The following is a 23,498-nucleotide window of genomic DNA, read 5'->3' on the forward strand; positions in this document are numbered from 1 at the left end:
TACAAACAAGCAGGAAGGGATTTTTCATTTTCCTTAAGCAAATAAATAGCACAGATTTTTGTTAAAACAGGTGGACTTTTCAGGATCGGGTGTCTTCTGGGGATATTTTTGTGCTCGCTGCCACGAACGTTCTCTCTCATCTCTGCTCCACGTCCTGACAGAGCTGTTCCGTGTTACGTGTATATGACAACATTTTAAGTCATGCTGTGACTCCTAGAAACATGAATCTCTCCTAGAGGGAAGCGCCTCTCCTGGGGGAATTTATTAACAGTACCAGACTCTGTGTGCATCTCAACTGGCCACCATTTCTCTCAGTTGCTCTCCGAGGCATGGATGGCGGGTTCTCTGAAGGCATCTTGACTGAGACAGCCGACTGACTCAAACCACATGCCACTCATGCATCCCCACTTTACCACTCATGCCTACGAAACTCTAAATTTCCTTTTAAATATAAGATTCTGGCAGCTGTACCTCCACCCTTGGCTTGGTGGCTAGAAACTGTCCTCTGGGCTGTCTGAGGGTCCCCAGAGCCATCTTGTGGGAAGGCAAGTAGGTCCCTCGTGTTCTTCTGCCCTAGTCTCCTTGTCACTCAGTCACGTTGCTGCTGGCGGCCCTCAGGGGATTGCCCCTCTGCTGGGCACAGCTCCCTCCATGGGCGCTGTTACTGCTGTCACCACTTCGGCCTCAGGGGAAGGGGTGCTGTTCTGTCCTTTGCTGTTCCAGCTCAAAAATGGACAGACCCTTCCCCAAGGTTGTCACAGCATAGCCACACATCTTGTTGTTACTTTTAGCATGTATTTACTCCATGGGAAAAATAACAGGAGGAAAGTTCAAAACTGAGACTGACTTAACAGCTAATAAGAGATGCGGCTACCCTTAGAGCTTACAGGCTGAGATTCATCACGTCTTAGGTTACATTCCCCAGAAGCTGACTCAGACGCACAGGTTTGCGTGCACGTGGTTCATTTGGCACATGATTGGTAGGAAGCCTTGGTAAAGTGGAGAAGTCACACAGGGGAGGGGAGGAAGTCTAGATAAGGTGCATCAGTAAGACTATCACACAGGCAGCTGGGGCTCCATCCCACAGGGAACCTCTGAGGGACAATACGGCACCGCCCGGCCAGTGCGGTTCACCAGCCACATGTGGCTGCTGAGTTTGGAATGCGACTAATCAGAATTGAGGCATACTCTGCATGTAAAACACACATCAAATTTCTAACACTTAATAAAAGAAGAAACTGTAAAATATCTTCCTGATAATTTTTGTATTGTTTACACATTGACGTGATAATATTTTAGATAGATGGGGTTAAATAAAATAATTATTAAAATTAGTTTCACCTGTTTCATTTTATTTTATTCTTTTGTTAATGTGGCTATTAGGAAATGCAAACTTCCATCTGTGATTCACATGATGTTTCTGTTGAACAGTGTCGGTGTAGATCACGCTTAAAATTGTCCTTCTTGAAAATTGAAGAAACAGGGTATATTTATCTACTTGCTCCAAATTATCACTGGCTGGGTACTCCCCTGGGGGCATTACTTCTGGCTGCCCCTGCAGAGCAGAGTGTGCTTCTGAGCTGGAAAGAACCCTCAGGAGGGAGTTAGTAAGAAGCAGTGGGTGCGAAGGCATTGGCGGGTGTGAGGGGTGCCTGCAGTGCCTGGTATACGATCTCATCTCTACCTCCCACAGCAAAGGCCATCTTAAGCAAGAAAGCCCACCTCCCCATGAGGAGGGCTCCTCTCAGGTTCATCCTCAGAGTCTAGGCCTGACTCACCCCAGGGAAAAGGAGACGTTATTTGCTTATTTTTCACCTTCACTGGGCTCTAGGTCAGCTTGCCCAAGAAATGACTGACAGGGGAACTGTCATTGTTGGAGATGAGGTCTGCCATCATGGTCTTCAAAGACAAGAACACAAGGTCTAATATCAGTATATTTCCTGAGATCTGGGTTCCCCAGTCAAACCTACAGAGGGACATCCACAGTTTAGCCCAGACTGTGCTGGACCAAGCCAAATCCAGCTATTTTCCCGGCTTTGTCCTCCGAGTAAGGTCCACGTGTTTGTCCTGCGTCCTTCAAGAAACCATGAGAACAAGAACACACAATTTCACGACAAGTCTCGTATCATGGATACAAGGCCAAATTCACATGGAGTGGGATAATGTTTTAAAGAATGATTTCTGTGTTCTCACATCCTGCCCTTCAGCTGCCACCTAATCCTGTAACCCTTCCAATTCTGGGCTTTCTGATTTTCTTCATGTGCACCCTGAGGATCTTCTTCCCAGCCCAGAAAACTAGACACAAGTCATCTACTCCTTTACGGGAGGGTTGTCACTGTCAAATCAGAGAATAAAGGAGGCGAATTTGTAGTGTTTAAGTTCAAAAATCACTGGTGCAGGCGTAAGACAGAAACAGCCAGGTGCGCAACTGCACGACTGCAAAGAGCATTCTACTCCTGAGATTAAACATTGCACAGACTGGGGGATGGGAGAGAGGGAGGGCCTCAAGGACAGAGAGAGAGAGAGAGCTGTGCATCACTAGAACCTGGCCCGTGGCCCATCAGCTTACAGCCCTCGAGACCTACACGTGTCCCGAGGACCTAGATTAGGTGTCCTGTTCACCTGTGCCTCATGGGCTGCAGGCACACTGGTGATTAGCTAGGTCCAAAGACCAGCCCCTGTGCCCTCAGGTTCTGTTCAGCTTTCTGCCCCACCCATATCATGTGGGAAGCTACTTTCCAATCACCCAGGACACTTAAAAGCCCCAGGTCGTAGTCTGGGTCGCCTAGAGGTCTTCCTGGAATGGTATCTGGGCAAGAAATTCCATAGACCCAGACAGAACTAGCCTCAAATCTCTCAACAGTCCAGGACACTGGAGGATACACACCTGCATTACATTTTTTTTCTTTTTCGCTTTTTTTTTAAATTGAAGTATAGTCAGTTACAATGTGTCAGTTTCCAGTGTACAGCATGATGTCTCAGTCATACATATACATGCAGATATCTGTACACTTCTTAGGGCAGGAGTATTTATCCAAAGGAGACATCATCTTAAGAAATATGTCTCTGTCCACAGTTATGACTACTCTTATATTAATGTGCAGGGCAGTTTCTCTTCTTGAAGCCACCTTGTTATTAACCACCCCCTGGGGGGCATTGAATAGTCTTCCCACGACAGAGGAGCAGTTTGCTCAAAGGTAAATCACCTGAAAAATTGCAAGTGTTCAAAAAACCCAAGGTACACCAGAGACTAACACAACATTGTGAATCAACTGTACTTCAATTAAAAAAAAAAAACCAAAGTATGATCTCACCTGGTGTCCCCTTGTATCACGTACACCTGGGCTGAAGAGCCAGCAGGCCCTCTGGATGAGGCAGAAGCAGTCAGTGAGACGGGCATGAGGCTGCGTGAGCCGGCCTCAGGGGTGCCCACGGAAGAGTGCGTGGTGGGTACGTTCAGGATACACCATCTTGTTTTGTTGAGGTGGTTGGGCTCAGAGGGTACCTTCCAGGAATTGTTTTCTCAGGCTCCAAAGTGGAAGAAGAGGCAGGTGGAAAGTCGCCCACAGGACTTCTGTGGCCTTTGGCCTCCTTCGGCCAGTTCAGGGCAGGAAACATTTCTGTCATTGACTCACGGTTGCTGCGTTAGATCCACTAACACTGGAAACAAGTGTTTAATGCCCTAGTGACCCAGCAAATATTTCAGACAGCAGCCTCTTTTATGCTTCCAGTGCTACGTGACTGTGGTTAATGACAGAGAAGACAAATGGAAAATACCTGGACAATTGAAAGGAAATGATGATAAACTGCTTCTCAGATATTGTTGGAGTCTGGAGCATACCACCTGTTGCCTAATGTGTCTTTTGGGGTGATCCCCACACATACACTCCCTTCTCTGAACCCTGAAGCAGCTGCCATGCTCATGCAGTGGGACCCCTCCATCACCACCCTCCCACAGCCAGATGGAAGAGGTGTGGACATTTGACCCATGCTGGACCCACCAGATTCTTCCCCATCAATCTAGGAAATGGCCTCCAGGCCTCCTGAGCAGCTGTATTTGGCTCCCATGCTCAGGTCTGCAGGGAGAGAGGAGAAGAAAACTGAGGCACAGAACAGAGGAGAAAGGAGGACCAGTCAGCCAGACCAGCAGCAGCACCGCCACCCCGGGTCATGACTTTCTAGGTCCCACAATGCCACCGGCTCACGGATGCCATGATGTATGGAAAATAACCTGCACTTCTGCTTAAATACCCGTGGGTGAGCAAACCATATTCCCCATCACCCCATCGGAAGCTCCGTCTGTCCTTTACTGGACACAGGCAGGGTGGCTCTGCATCTCAGGGGCCTCACAGTCCTTAGGGCAGGCTCCCTTTGCATCTGGAAGGATAAGTGGCTTGAGACATTTCTCACTTCCCCACCTACTTTCCCACTGAAGATGCCTTCCGGACCTTGCTGTTTGCATTGAAGAGCCAGGGGCAGGTCAGCAAAGGGCAGAATGGCCTCCTTCTTCTCTGTGGAGGTTCCCACCACTCCACATTTCAAATTTTATTAAGTGCAAAAGGAAGAGGGGAGGCATTCCCTTCCTTCCTGCCTCTCCTCCATTCATTCACTCCATTGGAACTTGGTAGGCACTGACCATGTGCCAGGCACTACTTAAGATACTAAAGCTGTGGTCCATCCTGGAGTGTACATTACAGTGCAGCGAGACAGACGATAAATACACCTACAGCCAAAAAATTTCAGATAGTGAAGAGCCATGAAGTAGATAAAACAGGGAAGGAAGATATGGCGTGACTGTGTGTTTGTGTACATGTGTACCTGCATGGTGGATCCTTTAGGCAGGGTGTCAGGGCAGGGCACCCTGAGAGGGTGATGCGGATGGACATGGAAATTACAGAGAGGGAAGGAGCTGGTCACGGAAAATGTGCGGGAACAGCCTTCTAGACGGGAGACCACGTACTCAAAGGGACCTGGGCCTCTCCGTCCCTCCTGGCCTCCCTCCCATCCTCTCCTCTTCCCTCCCCTTCCCTTTCCTCAAATATAATCTGAGCTCCCACTAGGAGTCAGGAGCTAGCTGGAACAGGTCAAAAGAATAGGACAGAGATCTTACCCTGGAGGGTTTCACAGAGCAGGTAAGGAGGAAAAGAGAGAAACAAATCATTAAAATATGGGTGGGGTGTATAAAGCAGAAGGAATGATAAAGTGTTCTTGGGAATGTGATGGGAGCACAGAGGAGGCTGCAACCATCTGTCAGGCTCTCTCACACATCTGCCCAGCTGCTGGATCCTCCAAGGATAAGGCTGAGCCTCTGAAGGATCAGAGAGCTCAGTTTCTTTCCAGTATAAGGCTCTTTACCTTGGATGCCTTTGAAAGACAGCGGGAAGCTTATTGGACAGTCCAGCAGACCCCACACACCAAACACTAACTGGGAAGCCCAGTAGAAAATTGGAATTGATTCAAGTGGCTGGAAAAACAGGAAAGGTGCCTTCTATTTGTCTCTAAAACTAGGATGCTGACACTAAAACACATATACACACACGCAATGCTCAGAGAACTGAAGGCAAAAGGAGGAGGAATTGGCAGTTGTCCCTGGAAATACGCAATCCAAGAACGAAACTTTTACAGAACCAGGAAAAAACCTTAACATAACACAGGGTCAGAGTGAACTCTCCGGTACTTATGTAACTGATGAAAGGTTTAAAGGAAACTGTATTTACTTAATGGTATGACTCATTTAAATGGAACAGACTTTAAAAAAAAACCCACGGTGATTAGGTTTTGCGTTTATTGTTGTGGAGTCCACGTGACACTTGGTGACACTGAAGTCTCAAAATCTGGAAACCGCCAACAGGACCATGTCTATGTAAGGACAAAAAGAGGAACCAGTTGCATCATATATGGGGTTTAAGAGGAAATGCTAACTCAAGCCACTGTGTCCTCAGACGACAGCTGTGGTGAGTGGGTGTCAGGTGTTAGGTAAACGGAAGAGGTGGCTGCAGTGGCGGGAGGTGTGAATGCCAGGATGCAAGCTGGGTTTGTGGTAAACGCCAGAAAGGGTGCTGAGCAGAGGTGTTTCAATCACTAGTTCAGAAGAGAATAGATCACAGGGTAGCCAGATGTCCCTCCTTTCCCCTCTTTTTTAAAAAATTGACGTATAGTCAGTTTACAATGTTGTGTCAATTTCTGGTGCACAGCATAATGTTTCAGTCACACAGATACACACATATATTTGTTTCCATATTCTCTTTCATCAGATGTCCCTCTTGAAGGAAACTATCATTCTATAAATATTTGCTTCAAGAAGACTTTGAGGGAAAAGAATAATCCGTGGCCAGGACTGGTCTATGGCAGTGAATTTGGGAAGAAAAACTTGGCTCAGTGCCTGGCTTTTTCCTCTCGGTTCACCTGCTGCGAGCACACTGTCCCGTTCAGCATCTCCAGGGCAGGCCCTGCCCCTGCACGGGGAGGCTGGCCCTGGTCCAGCAGTGCCTTGAGATGGTGGTTCCTGAGGCTGAGTTTGCATTTGCTGATGGGTACAAATTAGCTCTTCCAAACTCACCTTTCTCAGTAATAGTCGTGATATTTTGCTCTCTCACTACTTGGTCTTTTGTCTTATTTTTCAATAGGTTCAGAACTCAGGCTGGGAAGCAAAACATCATTATTGAGACTCCAATGGGGTCTCGGGGGGCACCTCAAAAGGTCCTCCAGCATTGTTGAATTTGAGGTTGAATCAGAGACCCACACACCTGCCTATCTGGAGAGACAAGTCCGACACTTTGGGACGAAGCAAGCACACCATGGTTTCTAATGCGATTCCCAAATCAAAAGCCACCAGGACAGACATGCTCCATGCCCTGCGGGAGTTTGTAACTGAGCCACTTCTCACCAGGGCAGGTCTATGCAGCGTGCGGCAGGGTGAGGACTCTCTCGGGAGAATCCTGTTCCCATCTCAGCCGTGCTGCGAGGCCTACGAGGTTTTCAAAATACCACTAATTCCTTTATGGACAGGAAATCAAAGCAAACAGAAATCAGAGCAACAATAACAATAAAAAAGCACAAACCAAAAACAAAAACCTCAAACCACTCCAAATAAATAAACCAGCACTTTAACTAATGGTATGTGACCCATATAGGCTACTTCTTGAACAGGGAAATATGACAATAAAACCTAAATTCCATACAGCACTTCATAGTTAACCGAGTACTTTTAGACATGTCTACTTTGATTCATTAAAAAACCTCATCATACTACTTTGATCTCCACTTACATGAAAGGATGAAAGAAAAGGGGGCCAGAGAGACAGGAGGCAGGAGTTGAGCTTGCCCGTCTGGTTGCGGGAGATGCCCAGGACCTCCGCGTGCGGCTGTGCTGGGCTGTGGATGCACGTGGTGGTCTCAGAGATATCTGCTGGCATAGAAAGATCTTAGAAGTGAGATTATTGTGTTTCATATCACTAACCCCATCAGATCCCAAATATAACTTACACCACTGAGTGAGGCAGCAAGTCACACTGCTGGGTCCACGCACAGGGCCCTGAGAGCCGTGCTGGGCCAGCGCTGGGGCTCCTCCCCTCAGCTCTAGCCGGGCCTGCACACCAGAGCTAGACTTTTCCCCATGGACTTCCATATGGGGCTCTCTGCGGCAGCCCAACCAGGGTACAAGAACTGTTTCGGAAAGTTTGGAAAGTGGCCCAGGGATGCCCAAACTGATGACCCCAAGGCAGTCTGAGATCAGAGTGCTGTGACCTACTCAAGCTAACCACGATCTACACCAGGAGGTCAAACACATGAAGAGGCTAAGAGCTGCCATCAATTTAGAGTGATGGATTAAAAAAAAAAATCTAAGTATTGCATCCAAAGAGGAGAAACTTAGCAGACACCAATGTAACCAGGGGATTGTTACAAACCTCTCCAGGATGAAGACAAACCAACATTATTAACCCCTTGATACATCTGATGAGAAGAACACAGTATCAATTTTGTGGAAATTTTTCTAAAAATGTATTACATGATTTCAGTCATGAGAAAACTTTGGACAAATCCAAATTTTACAAAATAACTGAACAGCACTCTATAGAAGTATCAAGTTTGTGAAAGACTGAGAAGATGTTACAGACTACAGGAGATAAAAGGATTTGGCAAGTAAATGCAGTGTGGGGTCCTGGTGAGGCTCCTGGAACAGAAAAAGAACATTCATGGGAAAAAAGGTGAAATTCCAATAAGATGTGTAGTGTAGTTAATAATATTGTACCAATGTTAATTTTCCACCCTCGATGATTGTATTATGTTCATGTGAGAAGTTAACATTAGGGGAATGGGGTACCTGGGATAAGAGAATTTTTGTGCTAGTTTTGCAAGTCTGAAACTAATTTCAAATAAGAAGTTAAAAAAAAAGTCCAACATAGTCTTTGAATGTACATGTTGGTTTCGGCAGCTGGGACACCAACCGTAAATGGTCAGCAGTTCCTCCCGGTAGAGGGGAGTCCAGTATTTGCTTAAATGGCCCAGGTCGTAGCTCCTCTCTGCTGGCTCTCCTGGTGTGCAGGCAGCGTGGGTCACGGTGACTCCCTCCCAACATCTTGTACTTTCCTGACATCACGGTGCTCACGGTCACCAGCACCACTGGCAAACACAGGCTTTCTGACCAAAAGCTTTCTGACTCCGTTCTCTAACATTTCCCTGTTTTCTGCTTCCCCGCCTACCCATTCGACCACTCCTCTCCCGACCCCCTGGTCCAGGGCCTGGTACCCTCCAGTTTTCCCCCTTTCAGGTTAGCCAGGCTTCTCCCCGCTTCCAACCTGGTCAAGGTCAAGGGGGCTCTGGGAGACTACAACCACCACACTTCAGATGTTAGTGGGCGGTGTGAGGACCTCGGTCCAGGCTGCGGTAAGCAGCCTAGCGACCTGATTTCTGTATCCACCTCCCAGCAGCGGCGTGTGCAGGGGTCCCAGCTGGCTAGACTGGGAATTGCACGGTCTCTCAGTGATGGCAGCCATCAGTCCTCCAGCAGATGGGAGGGCAGGGGATGGAGAAGCCAGAGGCAGGGCTGGCTTGTAGACAAGGACCGCTCTGACATTGCCCTCTTCCCCTGGACAGGAGGCTAGCTGATTCTCTGCTCCCATCCTCCAGTCTCTCCTAAGCAGGGTGGCTGCACTCCCTACAGTTTGCTCTCTGAGGAGGGCCTGGGGGTGGGCGGGGGCTGTGCTCACGAGAAGGGTGTGGGGCAGCCCAAAGGCTTGTTGGGACAGTGTTGCTCCCTGCAGGCTTCTCTCTAACACCACACTTGGCGGAGCGCTGGTGCGCACTGGAGCCTCAGTACAGGTCTGCTGAATGAAGGAGTGAAGAGTGAAGAAAGGCAACTCCACTTACTGCTGTTTCTAGGGAACTTGTTCAGTTCAGACCTTCGGCAGCCCAGGGTCAGTCTCCTGAAATCCTCCAACCCCCTCTTTCCTAACGTGTGGGCTGTGGCTCAGGGATACCCAAAGAGAGGCTATTTTTTTTTCTTTTTCAACTGAAGTACAGTTGATTTACAATGTTATGTTGGTTCCCGGTGTATAGAATAGTGATTCAGTTATATGGAGATATATATATATATTCTTTCCATATTCTTTTTCATATTCTTTTTCGTTTCCTGTGCTGTACAGTAGGACCTTGCTCTTTAATTATTTTATATATAGTAGTGTGTATATGCTAATCCCAAACTCCTGATTTATCCCTCCCTACCCCCTTTCCCCTTTAGTAACCATAAATTTGTTTTCTATGCTTGTGAGTCTTTTTCTGCTTTGTAAATAAGTTCATTTGTATCCTTTTTTATAGATTCCACATATAAGTGATATCATATAATATTTGTCTTTTTCTGTCTGACTTACTTCACTTAGTATGATAATCTCTAGGACCACCCATCTTGCTGCAAATGGCATTATTTCATCCTTTTTTATGGCTGAATGGTATTCCATTGTGTGTGTGTGTGTGTGTGTGTGTGTGTGTGTGTGTGTGTGTCTCCAAATTGAGGCCTCTCTTTGGGGCTCAGGTGTTCACCCACTGTGGGCTGTTGGTGGGTGCTGTTCTGGTTAAAGCTGTGTTTGCACAAAAAGCAAAGCGTGTTCACTTGGTTGGTGTATAACAAAAATATCCCAGATTTTGATTTAGATTATATTCATACTCTGCACAAGGTCAAGAACATTTCAACTGGTCATTACAATGGAGATTATCATCATCATTTGGAGTAGCTTGAGGTCTGGGAGAATCATGGGTGATGAAGTCCCCTCCGAGCTACCTTTTGGCGCCACCACTGACACACCCCAAGTGAGGATTTGAAAGCCATTCTGATTCTGAGCCAGCAGCATCCCACACCCTCTTGAGTTGGCAGAAGACATGGACACCTGGGGTCTGGTTCCCCCTGATCCTGGCCTCCCACCTGAGGAGTCAGGGGATGAGCGCCTCATACGTCTGTGACTCCCTCCGGGACCACCATCCCTGGTTCTCTCAAGCAAAACCAAGGCAATAGAAACCCCAAAAAACAGATTTCCCTTTCTTGCATTTCCTGAACAGCAGAGACTTCTAGCACAAAAGATGAAGTTGGACTGGCTCTCTTCACCCTTTTCCAAATTGTTCTGGAAACCCATTAGGGCAAATCTCATGCCAGCCCAGCAGGCTGCTGGCTGTGGCAGTCTCCATTAAGTCAGGATTTTCCTTCTCCCCTGGAAGGGCCCACGGTGCTGTCATGGGTGCCTCACAGACAGCAGTGATTTTAGCAGTAACTGTAAAGTCTCCCCGGCTTTCCCTTGAAGGGGTCCAGCAGGGTTTGGACAGTTTCTAGATAACTGTGGTGGTAACACAGCGACAATAGGCAATCCTGGAATTTTACAAACAAAGGCTTCTCAAATCTGAAGAGAAAGTCAAAGATACCAGTTGGTAAAAGCCTCTTTCAGATTCTGACCAGAGGTGTGAGTGGTTTTTGGTCAGCTCCAAGAGAAAAGCAATGCCAGCCCCCGCAGGGAGGTGGGCAGCTGGCTCCATCCTCTCATGGGCTGGTCCAGCCTGCCTGAGTCACCCGTATTTGCTGAGCTCCCACTACACCACGCTGAGCACTGGGAATTCCATGATCCACACACCCCCCACCTCAGGGCTCACTGTCCTCTGCAGAGGACATGGGTGTGTAATCAGACAAACGCTCTATTTTCTTTATATTGGGCACAAATCTGTTTGTTTGTCTATTGTTTTACTTTTCAAACATGAAACTGTGCTCTGTGCTGTGTTCGATGCTGGATCTATGATGTGGGGAAGGGCTGTGACTGCCCTCAGTGTCTACCGTCTAAGGTGAGGACAGTCTGGACACAAACAACCAAAAAGCAGAGTGCTGCCGACAGCTGTTGCCAAGCGAGACGGTGAATTCTATGTGTCAACTTGACTGGGCCGCATGGTGCCCAGAAGCTTGGTTGACCATTATTTCTAGGTGTGTCTGAGAGGGTATTTCTGGATGAGATTAACAACCTGAATTGGTGGAACAGTTAGCAGACAGGGGTGGGCCTCGCCTAATCTGTTGGGGGCCTGAATACAATAAAAGGCTGAGTAAGAAAGAATTCTCTCCTTCTGCCTGATTGAGCTAGGATATCGGTCTTCTCCCGCCTTGGACCTGGGCTCAGACTGCAGCTGCACCATCAGCGCTCCTGGTTCTGAGGCCCCTGGACACGATCTACACCACTGGCTTGCCTGGGCCTCCAGCTTGCCGTGGGCAGATCTTGGACTTCTCAGCCTCCATGATTGTGTGAGCCAATTCCTTATAGAAAATCTATTTATTTAGAATCTATCTGTCTAGCCTGTTAATTTTGTTTCTCTGGAGAACACAGACTATACACCAGACAGTGACGGGAGTCCAGTAGGAGCCATTGAAACGTCTGGTGTGTTGAGCAAAAACACCCTTGTGGGTTCTTCACGATTTTGAAGTCTGGGGCCGTGAGGATTGAGTCAGACTGCAGGCGGGTCTGTGCCAGCCTCCTGCCCTGCCCTCCCTCCCCCTGTTCTCTCCCCTCTTCCCTCCCCTTCCTTTTCCTCTTCTCTCCTCTTTGATTCTTCTGCCGTTCTCTACTTTTTGACATCCCCACCTACTCCTGGATCTCATTATCCTAAGGTTCTGGCCTGTCTCTTAAAGCACCTGTTACCACGTAAGTGTCAGATGGACACATTTCACACAAAGGTGTGAGTAATTAAAAAGAATTAAAGTGTTGCCACCCCTCTACCCCAGGGTTGGTGATTTTTTTTTCCCCCTCCAGCAAAGGAACAAATCATTAGCTAAAGAGCAAGTGCTCCACGGGAGGGAACGCAGACGTGGGCCAAGCACTGGCTGGGGGTGCGGAGGGGGGCAGTTTCCTGGCGGTGAAGTCTTCAGACCCTCCCAGATACCAGTGTGTGTGTATCTTAAACAACCCTGCAGGGACTTTGCTTCCATTTCCTCCATTTCTGGTTTGAGCCAGGGTGGGGGAGTCCAGGCCACGGAATCTGCCCAGGCCGGATCCACAGCCAGGTCCTAGGAGGGTTCAGTTTACCTGGGGTCACTTGTGTCACGGAGACCGCCAAGTCAGCAGCCCCTCACTCTTCTCTCTTCTTCCCGCCAAAAGGGCTCATGAGAAAATGCGAATGACCACGTGAGGGCGCTGTTACCCCACAATTTTCCTGCAAAATCTGCGGTCAGCAGGGAAGTCCAGATTTCCTTTGTTTTTGAGGCTCTACCAAAGAGATACCTCTGGGAAAGAGGGAAACACACACTCCCGGATCTACATTAATACGAAAAAGCAGAGGTAAGGACATTTTTTACATTCTGAAAATGCCTTGATCTGTGATCATTTTGAAATATTCCCAGGGGACCTGTTTCCCACGTGCAGCATAGAATACTGCTGAAGAGCTAGGGCCATGCTGCCCAGACAGAGAGGGGAGTTTGAGTCCCAGAGCCACACCCACCAGCCATGTGACTTAGCCCAATGACTGAATCTCTCGGGGCTTCAGTTTTGTCATCTGCTTCTTTGGGTACTGGTGAAGATTAAGGGAAAAGAGACACGGAACACTTTATGGCACCCTGCCAGGCACATAGAGCTAGAAAAGAATGCTATTATCATTAAACACTGTTTTTTAAAATGTTAGAAAGAGACCATGAAGGCATCAGCTGCTTCCAAGCCAAATAGGGTGGGCTGGGGTCCGAGGCTGTACAATTTTGGGTAAAAGAGGAAGGGGTATTCAGACAGCAGGATGGGACAGGTCAGGGAAAGCCAAGCGAATCCCAGCAGAAAGGGGAACTTGATTTCTCCCTCCTTCTCCCACAGGAAAATGCCATGTTAGAGCTGCCCTGGTAGGCTCGCCTGGCCGAGAACCAGCTTTTTTCAGTATTACTCTCAAACTTGCCACTTTGAGCAAATTTCATCTCATCTCCCTTTGGTTATTCAGACCGCTGTTCATCCCAGCTCAAAGAGCACAGTGATGGACGAAAGGTAATGCGGGGTTTGGGACCTTGAGAGGAAAGGAACGGTTGGTTACCAGTTAGTCGAACTATTAGACAGGCCGTGGGGACTGCGTTGTGGATGTAACGAGGAACTTGGTATGTGTGGTAATTATGCACACTTGAGTTGAGTTTTAGGAAAAACATATAAAAGAAACGTTATTTCCTCTTTTCAAAAGGCTATGATGGTAAGAGGCATTCCATAAGCAATCATTATGCAGCACTATTTCAAGGGCTGGGCTGTCAATGAGTTTTAACCATTGAAGAAAGGGAGCTCTAATTGGGGGCTAAGGTAGCTTTGGGAATGGCAGCTTGTGAGTTCTGTACTGACAGGTGCTGGTGAAAAGCTGATTAATCCCATTCATGGGTATAATAGGCTACATTTGTACAGCACCGCATCCGATACTGAGTACTTTTATATAAATCTTCTCATCCCATATTCCCCACCACCCTCTGAGATGCAAAGAGGCCAGAGAGTATTATTACTGTCCTTAAGAAAACCAGCTTTATTGAGATATAATTCATATACCAAGCAATTCACCATTCAAAGTGTACAATTCAGTAGTTTTGAGCATATTCACAGATGCATGCAGCCTTCACCACAATCCATTTCAGAGCATTTTCATTATGACAAAAAGAAACTTGATTCTTTAGCTACCATGCCGTCCTCTGCCTCCCTTGACTTCCCCCCACTCCTAGCCCTAAGCAGCCACTGACCTACTTTCTGTCTCTATAGGTTTGCCTATCCTGGAATTTCATATAAATGGAATCATATAATATATGGTCTTTTGCGACAGGCTTCTTTACCTTAACATGTTTTCAAGGTTCATCATGTAGCATGTATCAGTGCTCCATTCTTTTTAAATGGCTGAATAATATTCCATTGTAGGGAGATAACACACTTTGTTTGTCTGTCCATCAATTGGTATACATTTGGGTTGTTCTACCTTTTGGTTATTTTGAATAAAGCTGCTATAAAGATTCATGTACAAGTTTTCGTGTGGACACATGCTTTCATTTCTTTTGGGTACATATTACTAGGAGTGGAATTGCTGGTTCTTATGGTGACTCAGTGTTAAAGCATTTGAGGAACTGCTGGATTGTTTCCCAAAGTGGCTGCATTTTACATTCCCATCAGCAGTGCGTGAGGGTTCTGAGTCTCCATATCTTTGCCAGTACTTGCTATTATCTGACTTTCTGATTCTAGCCATTCTAATGGGCATGAAGTGGTCTCTCATTGGGATTTGGATTTGCACATCTGTGATGACAAATGATGTCAAACATTTTTTTCATTTGTTTATTGGCCATTTGTATAGCTTCTCTAAAGAAATGTCTTTTCAGATCCTTTGCCCATTTAAAAACTGGGTTATTTGTATGTTTTTATTATTGAGTTGTAAGAGTTCTTTATATAGTCGAGATATAATACCTTATCAGATACATATTGTCTCCCATTTGGTGAGATGTCTTTTAACTTTCTTGATAGTTTCTTAAAAAATTTTTTTCGTCGGTTTTGCAGGAGAGCCGGTCCACGGATCTCCTCATGCTGCCCTGCTGGAAGTGGAACCCTTATTACTATTACTTAATAGATGAGGACAATGCTTATATATTAGGGAGACTGAGGGAGTGGGGGTCAGAGGGCAAAAGAAAGTCACTCAGGATCAGAATGGTACAAATACCTAATCATGGAATTCCAGGTGGTGAAGGATGTTGGATGTTGCCTCCATCAGATTTTTACTGGATAGAGCGATCTGGACAAGAACGCTTGGATGTGGTCCTTTGGTCTCGGCTTGAATACCCCCAACAATGGGGAACTCACTACTATTAGTTTAGATTGAATACTATCCCCATGAACAACATCCCCACGTGAAGACAAGACAGCTCACGCCTCACAAGGCCGGCTGTATGTGCAAACAAAGGGGGGAGGCAGAAGATAGGTTCTTTGGGATCCTAAACAACTTTATGTCACCAGCAGGCCATGGGCATGCGGTAAAAAGGCAACTAGCTGTTTCTGGACACCAGGTGCCCAAGGGACTGCACTAATTTTAGCACTAACAGAGTGCTTACTAAAGAGGTCCAGGACTCATGGGTCTGGAATGTGATGTTCCCTCACCCTCAGGCGGTGCGGACTCATGTTCTACTGCTGAGTCTGCTCCAATTGTTTTCTGATATTGAGAGAGAGAGAGAGAGAACCAGACCACAGAACTGTCATGTGCCTAAGGAATTTGCTAAGAAATAGCACTTAAATGCCAACCTTGAGAGACAGAGCTGGTGATGGCCACTCTCCAAAGGGCTGAGAGCCCATTTCAGAGTGACATGGTGCTGACCATCTTTGACTCTCTCCAGATCCTTTCTCTGCCCTTCTTTGCCAGCTCCATGTCCCAGGAGGCTGGGACCTGCTGGGGGCATCACCTGGACCCCCTCACTAGCCATCTTGCAAGTGTGTTCAGTCAATGGGGATCACCAGCCGATCAGAGAGTTAGAAGAGAGAGGCTCTGGAACCTGGTCTGTGGCTGGAGCTGTGACCCTGCCTTTTCTGTCCCAGGTCCAGTGGTGTGATTTCCTGTCCTTGTCCTGCTGGACCTGGGGGGCTGCTGACAGCTGGTTTCTGGGTGTTTCACCCACCATCCTTTGTTTGTACACTGAACGTCCTTGAAACAGACCCTCATTAAAATCTCTTTATTCAATCTAAGTTGGGGTGGATTCTATTTCCTATCAGATAGATTCTTTATTGCCATCTTGCCATGGTAACAGTGTCTCCCTCAATTAATATTAAGCTCAGAAAGAGAGAAAGCCCCAGGTTGCGGTCCTAATATTAACTCTAGGGGAACCTCATATGCTCATCTGGGTCCCATGTAAACAAAACAGATGACTTTGTTCCTATCCTGCCCTGGAATTTTAAGCCTCTGTTGGATCCATGGCCATGAATCTGTTTATTCCACAAGCTCTTTCCGAGGCAGAAGACCTAACATTTCTATATAGCTGAACTGTTGCTTGGAGTCAGACCTTGTTTGGTTCCTGAACTTTTCTGCATCAGTGTGCAAAAGGCAGAGTTTGAAATAGGCAGTCTTGTACCCTGATGGGAGAGTGGGAAATTTTGACACATAGCACACAGTTTCCTAGCTTAATCTTGGGCAGTTGTCCTCTGAGTTCTGCCCCAAAGCCCTGTCTAATCAATGTTTCCTTGTCCATAAGCAGGAACTTGAAAAAACTATTTTAAAAAAGTGTAAGCATAGGAAAAAGCAGACTGCCTTCATAGGTCTGTGCTAATTCACCTAAGCTCTTTCTTTGTCTTCACAGCCAAATTACTAACCTTTCTATTTATAAATAGAGGGGGCTTTCCAAGACCTAGGGACGCATTACCGCTTTTAGTCATTTATATCACAAGCCAGCCCAGGCTAGATTTTACCAAGCAGTTAGGGGGCATACCAGCTCGAATCTTTTATTTATTTATAGTGACAGTAACATATTTGGCACTCACACATTCCCCTGAAAACCTGATAACCCCAGTTATCTTGTGCTATAAGTGGTCCAGCTTTCACTGAGTTAGAAATGAGTGTTTGGAGGGGGAAGGAGACGAGGAACATTCCGATTTGCCAACAGTTCCCTAACGCAAGTATGTCTTCGGAGCAGCCTTCTCAGGTACCAAGGAAACCCATGTTTTCACCACGGAAGCTGTCAGGACAGCTTACAGGTATCAAAGATGAAAATCCTGAGTTATTTCTGGAGAAAGTGATTGATGTTTCAAATAGCAGGTGACATTTTGATGGGCTCCAGACTTGCTGTGATAGGAGTTAATGAGGATAATGATGATGATAATGATACTTACATTATACCCTTCTTCCAAAGAACCCCTCGGTCATTTTATCTCATTCACATAGAAAATGTCCCTTTGGAGTTGGGAGGGGAAGGTGCTATTCATCTGTTTCTCAGGAGAGAAAATAGAGAGTTAATTGTCCAGCTCTCGGGTTTCATTTTGGTGATGAGATGAGATGTGACAATGACAAATTAAATTTGGGGAGATTAAGTTTAGAAAAGCACCAGTCTCAGTTCCTTCTCACCCTAGACAAGGCTGTCATGTCAAGCTCCAGGATTATCACTTCCTGACCCAGAAGTCTCCAGGGGACACTAACAGAAGGTCGCATTCAGTCCCAGTGCCCACGGCCCTCGACATTCCCAGTGCCCACGGCCCTCGACACTCCCACCTACATGGTTTCACTGTACTCTTACAGTTGTCAAATCCACTGGCTTGCCTCTACCAAATGCTCTCAGCGCCCCATCTCCTTTCATAACCTTTATCACACTTGTTGTAACTTGTTTAATGTTTGCCTTCCTATTCAGATATAAATTCCAGGAAAGCAGGGCCAGGCACCACTGTCTTCCCAGGGCCTCGCCAGGTTAACTTGGACGCAGTAGGTGCTTCTGAAGTGCACACTGTGCTCTCCCACCTTCGCGGCTTTGCTCATGCTGCTGCCAGGCCCCCATCTTGGCTCACTGAAGCCAGAGCTGACCTTTCAAGCCCAGATTAAACCCTGATTCCTCCGTCTGCTCTCCTCTACTTGGGAACCACCTCAGCACCGTTCTGTTTGGTTCTGACCTTACTTACCTTTTGTTGTGTCAGATCATCTGTGCACTGATGTTGTCTTCTGTCCCTGCCCCTCTCCGACTGTCAGCTCCCGAAAGACCAGAGCTGCACCCGGGAACCTGGCAGAGTGTGGGCACTTGTTAAACATGCGCTCACTTGTCTAAAACTCTGTGGACCAGCATTCTGCATTCAGCAGATTCCCATTTCCAGAGTCTGCAGCTTGTGGTGAGGGGATTTTTCTCATTCTTACCTTCCTCCATTCTTCTGCAAGGCTGGGAGGAAGACCAGTCAGGGAACCCCTGCCAACTCTTCCTTTAAAAAGTGTCTCCCTTTGTCCTCTGAGGGCAGCACTGTACTCTGAGACTTGGGTGGAGGGTTCCATTTCCACTGGGGGGCCCAGGGCAGGCTTGCAAGGGTGGCTGTTAGCTTCACTGCCATACCACTGCCAGGGGAAATAATGGAGGACTAACCGATGCAACGTCAACCATGGTGGATTAAATCAATGGCCTCTCCAAGGAGCTTTAGTAGTGGTCCGTGCTTCTGGTGGGCTTTTGCGTATACCCTTCAGTGATGATAAGAAGACTACAGATTGAGCTAACTCTAGGGGTGTATGAAAGCTTATAAGCAGTATTTTTTTTTTTAATTGAAGTACAGTTACAATGTGTCAATTTCTGGTGCACAGCATAATGTTTCCATCATACATATACATACATATGTTTGTTTTCATATTCTTCTTCATTATAGGTTTAAGCAGTGCATTTTTGATAGCTTAAAAGACCCCCGGCTCCTAGGAATGTGGGCATACCTAACATCTGTGATGGAACACTCTGTAAAATTAGACAGAGCCTCTGTGACAACCATATCATGGAATATTCAGGGCTGTTAAAATCGACGATGTAGATCTGTATTTCTCTGACGTGGGGAGATGGCCATGATATAATTGCTAAGTGAAGGAAGCAGGCTACAGAATAGCATATGATTATGTAAAATTAGTCCATGCTTATATCTGGACCTATTCCTAGACATGAGGATAGTCTTCAAAATGTTAACAGTGGCTATCTATCAGTGATAACATTTGGGGTAATTTTTTCCCTTTCCTTTTGTTTTTATGGTTTCTTTTTGATAGGTTTTGATTTTTATTTTTACAGCGAGCAGTTATGATTTTTACCATCAGAAAAAGAGAACAGTAAAGTTACCTTAGTTTGAAAAAAAAAACTGTTGGAAATAAAAAGCCTCATTAGAAAAAAAATCTTCAAATTTCCTAAAAGTAAAGTAAATTTCCTGTAAAATAAACAAACAAAAACTAAACTCTTGCATGAGCAGAGGGAAAAATTGCTCAACTGTCTCCATAACCAAGATGATACTATAATGTGCTGAAGACAGGCGTGAAGGGAACAAGGATGCCCTTTTGAGGAGGGGTACGTGTGAAATCAAGATCTCCTGACCACGCATGGATAATATGCACACTTTGTAAGTGCTAGAAGTATGAAGAATCCTTGGATTATCATTTGAATACAGGCTTTTAATGACAGTTGACTTATAGGTACAGTATTTCTGATTCTATAGCTTAAAGAACAAGAGAAAAAAATTTGCCATTTCTCTGCTAGCAAGGAAATGGTGACTTCATTCACCACAGCAGTTTCTGTTGCCAAAAAAGAGACATACGCTGTTGATCACAGTACAACTCACACTTTATTCCATCATGATTGGTATACTTGTAGGAACAGGACAGCAAGAGACTAAAATCAGTGCGGAACTTCTCTGGACTAAGAGGCCGTGGAAGGCATTACTGGTTTTGGCACGTGGAGTGGATAACCATACACTGGCTGCAACAAGATGGCTGGTAAGATAAAAATGCACGAATCTAACACCATGTGGAAATCATGTCTGTAGAATGTTAAAGCGTAACTAATTGCAAAGTCTAACATGCAACTCTATATAAGTCACATTGCTCATCTAGACTATTTCCCCCCTTCGAGATGAAGAGATGGCCTTAGTAATCTGTTCACTGTAGCTTAAAAGAGCAATCAATACGCAGTAGAGCGATCTGCCCGCTGATTTCTATAGCAATCCATCACAGCTGAAATCATGTTAAAGCATGTACTCTTTCTGTATTGTCCTTATTAAGTTGAATCTTACTGACCAACTAATTCCGACTCAAGTTTACGTATTTAAATACAATGTCTAATGTCTTTATAATGTCAAACAGTAGTTTCTGTTAGTTTATCCTTGTAAGTCACAACGGACAAGAGGGGAGCCTATGTAACGGGGTAACATCTTTCCTCTTCAAAGATCACATTATGCTGATGAGTACATCGAAGAAATACCACTACTCTGCTGCAGATATTTTAGGTTTTCACATGATCATATCACAGAGAGAGCCCAAAGAAGCCAGCCTTGTCGGTGACACAGCAGTGCAGAGTAAGAGTCTGCAGAAGAGGCACATAGATTCTAAGTGATTTCTTGAGACACAGGGAAGGAAAGATAGAAAGAAGGAAAGGAAAGGAAGAGTGAAAAAACAGCCTTCTGTAGAACAAGATGTTCAAAAGGGAAGTCTACTCATTTGCAACTAACTAAACATAATAGAGAACAGTTCTTTAACTGAGAATGAGTGCAATCAAGATATTGAAAAGTATGTGCCTAAAGACGGCCATTAAGCCTAAAATACAGTTCTCCTGTGGTTGTTTTTGAGATGCTGAACTCTCACAGGGAGGATTTCTGCTTCTGCCAGCATAGGGCAGAATTTAACCCAAAAGGGCAGCCATAACTGCGGAGGACATTTTTTCTTTATTAACTTGGGCGTGTGGGCAACAGTCATTCTCTCTCTGGCATAAACATACTATTCCCTATTCTCCCATGGTGAGAGGGTTGGAACTATGAGAGTGACCAAGGTATGTCTCAGTCATAGGGCGCATAAAATTAGATGTCTGCATGTGATATGAATTTTAAAGTCAAGCAAAAAGAAAGAGAAGGAGGAGAAGGAATTTCTTCAAATTCTGACATAAAATCATCAAACAAATAGAAAAGATAGTGGTTAAGGACGTCTTGGTTTGCTCAGAGGTTGATCACTTCCATATGCTTGGGGGGAGATGAAATGAGTGAAGGTGTTCTCTCTTGGTCACCAAACATAAGGAAGGTTTGATTACAAACACGTAGGTGAGCAGAGCAAGACTGCAAGTAACATTTCTTAATCTCCCTGATTCTTCATCTTAAACAACAAGCCATAGGCAACACAGGAAAGGTGGAGATGATTGGGAAGTTTGATAACATGCCTGGATCAGTCACCATTCCTTGGGAAGTGCCATGTCCCTGGCCAGCTAAAAGGCTGATTCTTTCAGGTTTAGAAGACAGCCACCTCTCCCTTCTCTGCGGTATTGTTCTTTGTTAAGAGATTTGTGTCAATTTAAGGTTGTGTAATTTGATGACTAGAAAGGAAAGAAGTTTTAATTGAATTCCACTGTAAAGATTCATGGATATTTCAGAGAATTGTCCATTGTCTGCGGTTGGTTTCAAGCACCAAGCCTATCACTTCCTGAACGGGCAGGACACCAATAGTCATTTTTAGATGCGATGTCTTGCTTGAAAGAAATAACTGTGTAGATCAGGAAACTTGCAGAAGGTAGAAAGGTGGACGTAGGGTGAGTCACAATGAGGGGAAATGGAAGTGAGTTGAAAGAAAAAAATAAAGACTATTCCCCAAGGTCTGTGTATGGCCAGTAATGAAGCAAACATTCATGGAATGTGACTTAAAGACTCTCTGAAGTGTTGTGCTCATGGGGTGTTTCCCAGTTTCCGGATCTACAGTCCCCCAGCAACCATCCGGTGCTGAATTCACCTTCTTAGGTATGGTGCCTGACTGCTTGTGCAGTTTCCATCCCTGGGGCGAACCCCCTCAAGATGAGCCTCTGTGCAATTAGTTCTCCCATCAACGGCCTTTCTGAGTTTCGTCATGGTTCTGCTGAGGGGTCTGTTTGACTCTCTGGGGGAGGGTGGTGGTGGTGGCAGAAGATGTAGCCAGGAGGCCAAGAAGACTGATGGCAGGCAGGGTCGACCTGCGGGAAGGTATGCGGAAGGCAAGACCCCAGATTCTACCCAAGGTCAAGGTGACTGTGAGAGATGTGGGATGTGGGAAAGTTTCAGACTTCAGAAGAAAAAAAGAGGGAAAAGGGGAGGGTCCATGGACCAGGGAATTTCACAGGAACCAAAGATGATTAGTGGTCTGCAGAAAATCACCCCCAGCTTATCTGACTGATCAAGAAGACATTCTTCAGCGTTTACTATTATTAATCCCATTTCAGTTATTCAGTAGCTCCAGATTTTCTAGATTGCTTAATTCATTTAGCAAATCCACAGTTTAGGTACCACCGCGAGGGGAGTGGGGGGTGGGGGAGGTGCAGAACGAAGCAATCAAACTAGAATTGTGAACCAGAGTTAGTAGCACAGTGGCCTAGGAGATTGTCAATGAGAACGATAGGAGTGGGTACAGTTATCGGCCTTATGAGTGCAGGATTGCCGGCTACCAGGGAGGGGCAGCGGCTCAGGAGTCTGCCTTCTTGTTAATAAAAATCGAGCAGCAGGTAAGCAGCCCGTCCACCTTTTCCAGTTCAGAATTGCTCACGGGGATCAGCATATGGTCCTTCAGCTTTTCATAAACCTACAGAAGGAATCAAGGAAAAGGAGAGAAGGATTGATATTCCTGCCTTTGTCTGCCCTGCCCCTGCCGCGCCCCAGCCCCGCCCCCAGCCCCGTCCCCGCCCCGCCCCCTCCACCTGGGGTCCAGGAGAATTTTTTGGCTCGTGAGTTTAGGCTTTTCACCCATTCAACCCCAAGATATGCATGTAATCGAGACCACACACATGCCCACAGCGATACCCATAGATCCAGCAGTCTTGGTTAACCGCTAGTTCTAAGCTTTAACCTCAAAGCCAAAGATGTGTCAGAAATGTGGTCATTTCTAGAAATGCCTTGGCTCTGCAGTTGTCATTGCTAGATTGATACGTGAAAGCCGGTGGCCGTGTTTTCAGTCTGAGTATTACTCTCTCTCCACACTTTAAAACCCTCCCAGCTCTACTTTCATGTTTCTCTCCTTAACACCACCACTGGAAAAACTTGACAAAATATAATTGAAATGAAGAATTTCAGGTCAAACTGCTTTTAAATGGCAGGTGTGAATTTTACAGCATCTTTTGACACTGATAAAAAAGAAAGCATGTGTCAAACCTTCAAATTAACAGTCCACAGATTTTTCTCTGATGATAAAACAAAGCACATTTTTTTTTTGAAAAAACAAAATGACTTGAAAACATACTGCCTACAAATAATTTACCACGCTTCTGCAGGATGTACTTTGTTCCTGAAAATCCAAGACAGGGGTTAATTAAGAGTGCTGGCACCACATGTAGTTGGGTTCCAGCCCCAGGTCTGTCA

At 45.9% G+C, this 23,498-nt stretch overlaps 1 protein-coding gene across 2 annotated transcripts in view; it reads right to left on the minus strand.

The window, feature by feature from the left end:
* Positions 1 to 19,744: 19,744 nt before the first annotated feature.
* The window catches only part of DDAH1 (dimethylarginine dimethylaminohydrolase 1), a 131,082-nt gene continuing 127,328 nt past the window's right edge, over positions 19,745 to 23,498 (minus strand). For both annotated transcript variants that reach the window (XM_032494707.1, XM_032494709.1), the window contains one exon: positions 19,745 to 22,725. In XM_032494707.1, the coding sequence (XP_032350598.1) occupies positions 22,609 to 22,725 (117 nt within the window). In that variant the 3' untranslated portion in view covers positions 19,745 to 22,608. The remainder of the gene's footprint in view (positions 22,726 to 23,498) is intronic.

The sequence above is a fragment of the Camelus ferus genome, chromosome 13 (genome assembly GCF_009834535.1).
Source record: "Camelus ferus isolate YT-003-E chromosome 13, BCGSAC_Cfer_1.0, whole genome shotgun sequence".
Lineage (NCBI taxonomy): Eukaryota > Metazoa > Chordata > Mammalia > Artiodactyla > Camelidae > Camelus > Camelus ferus.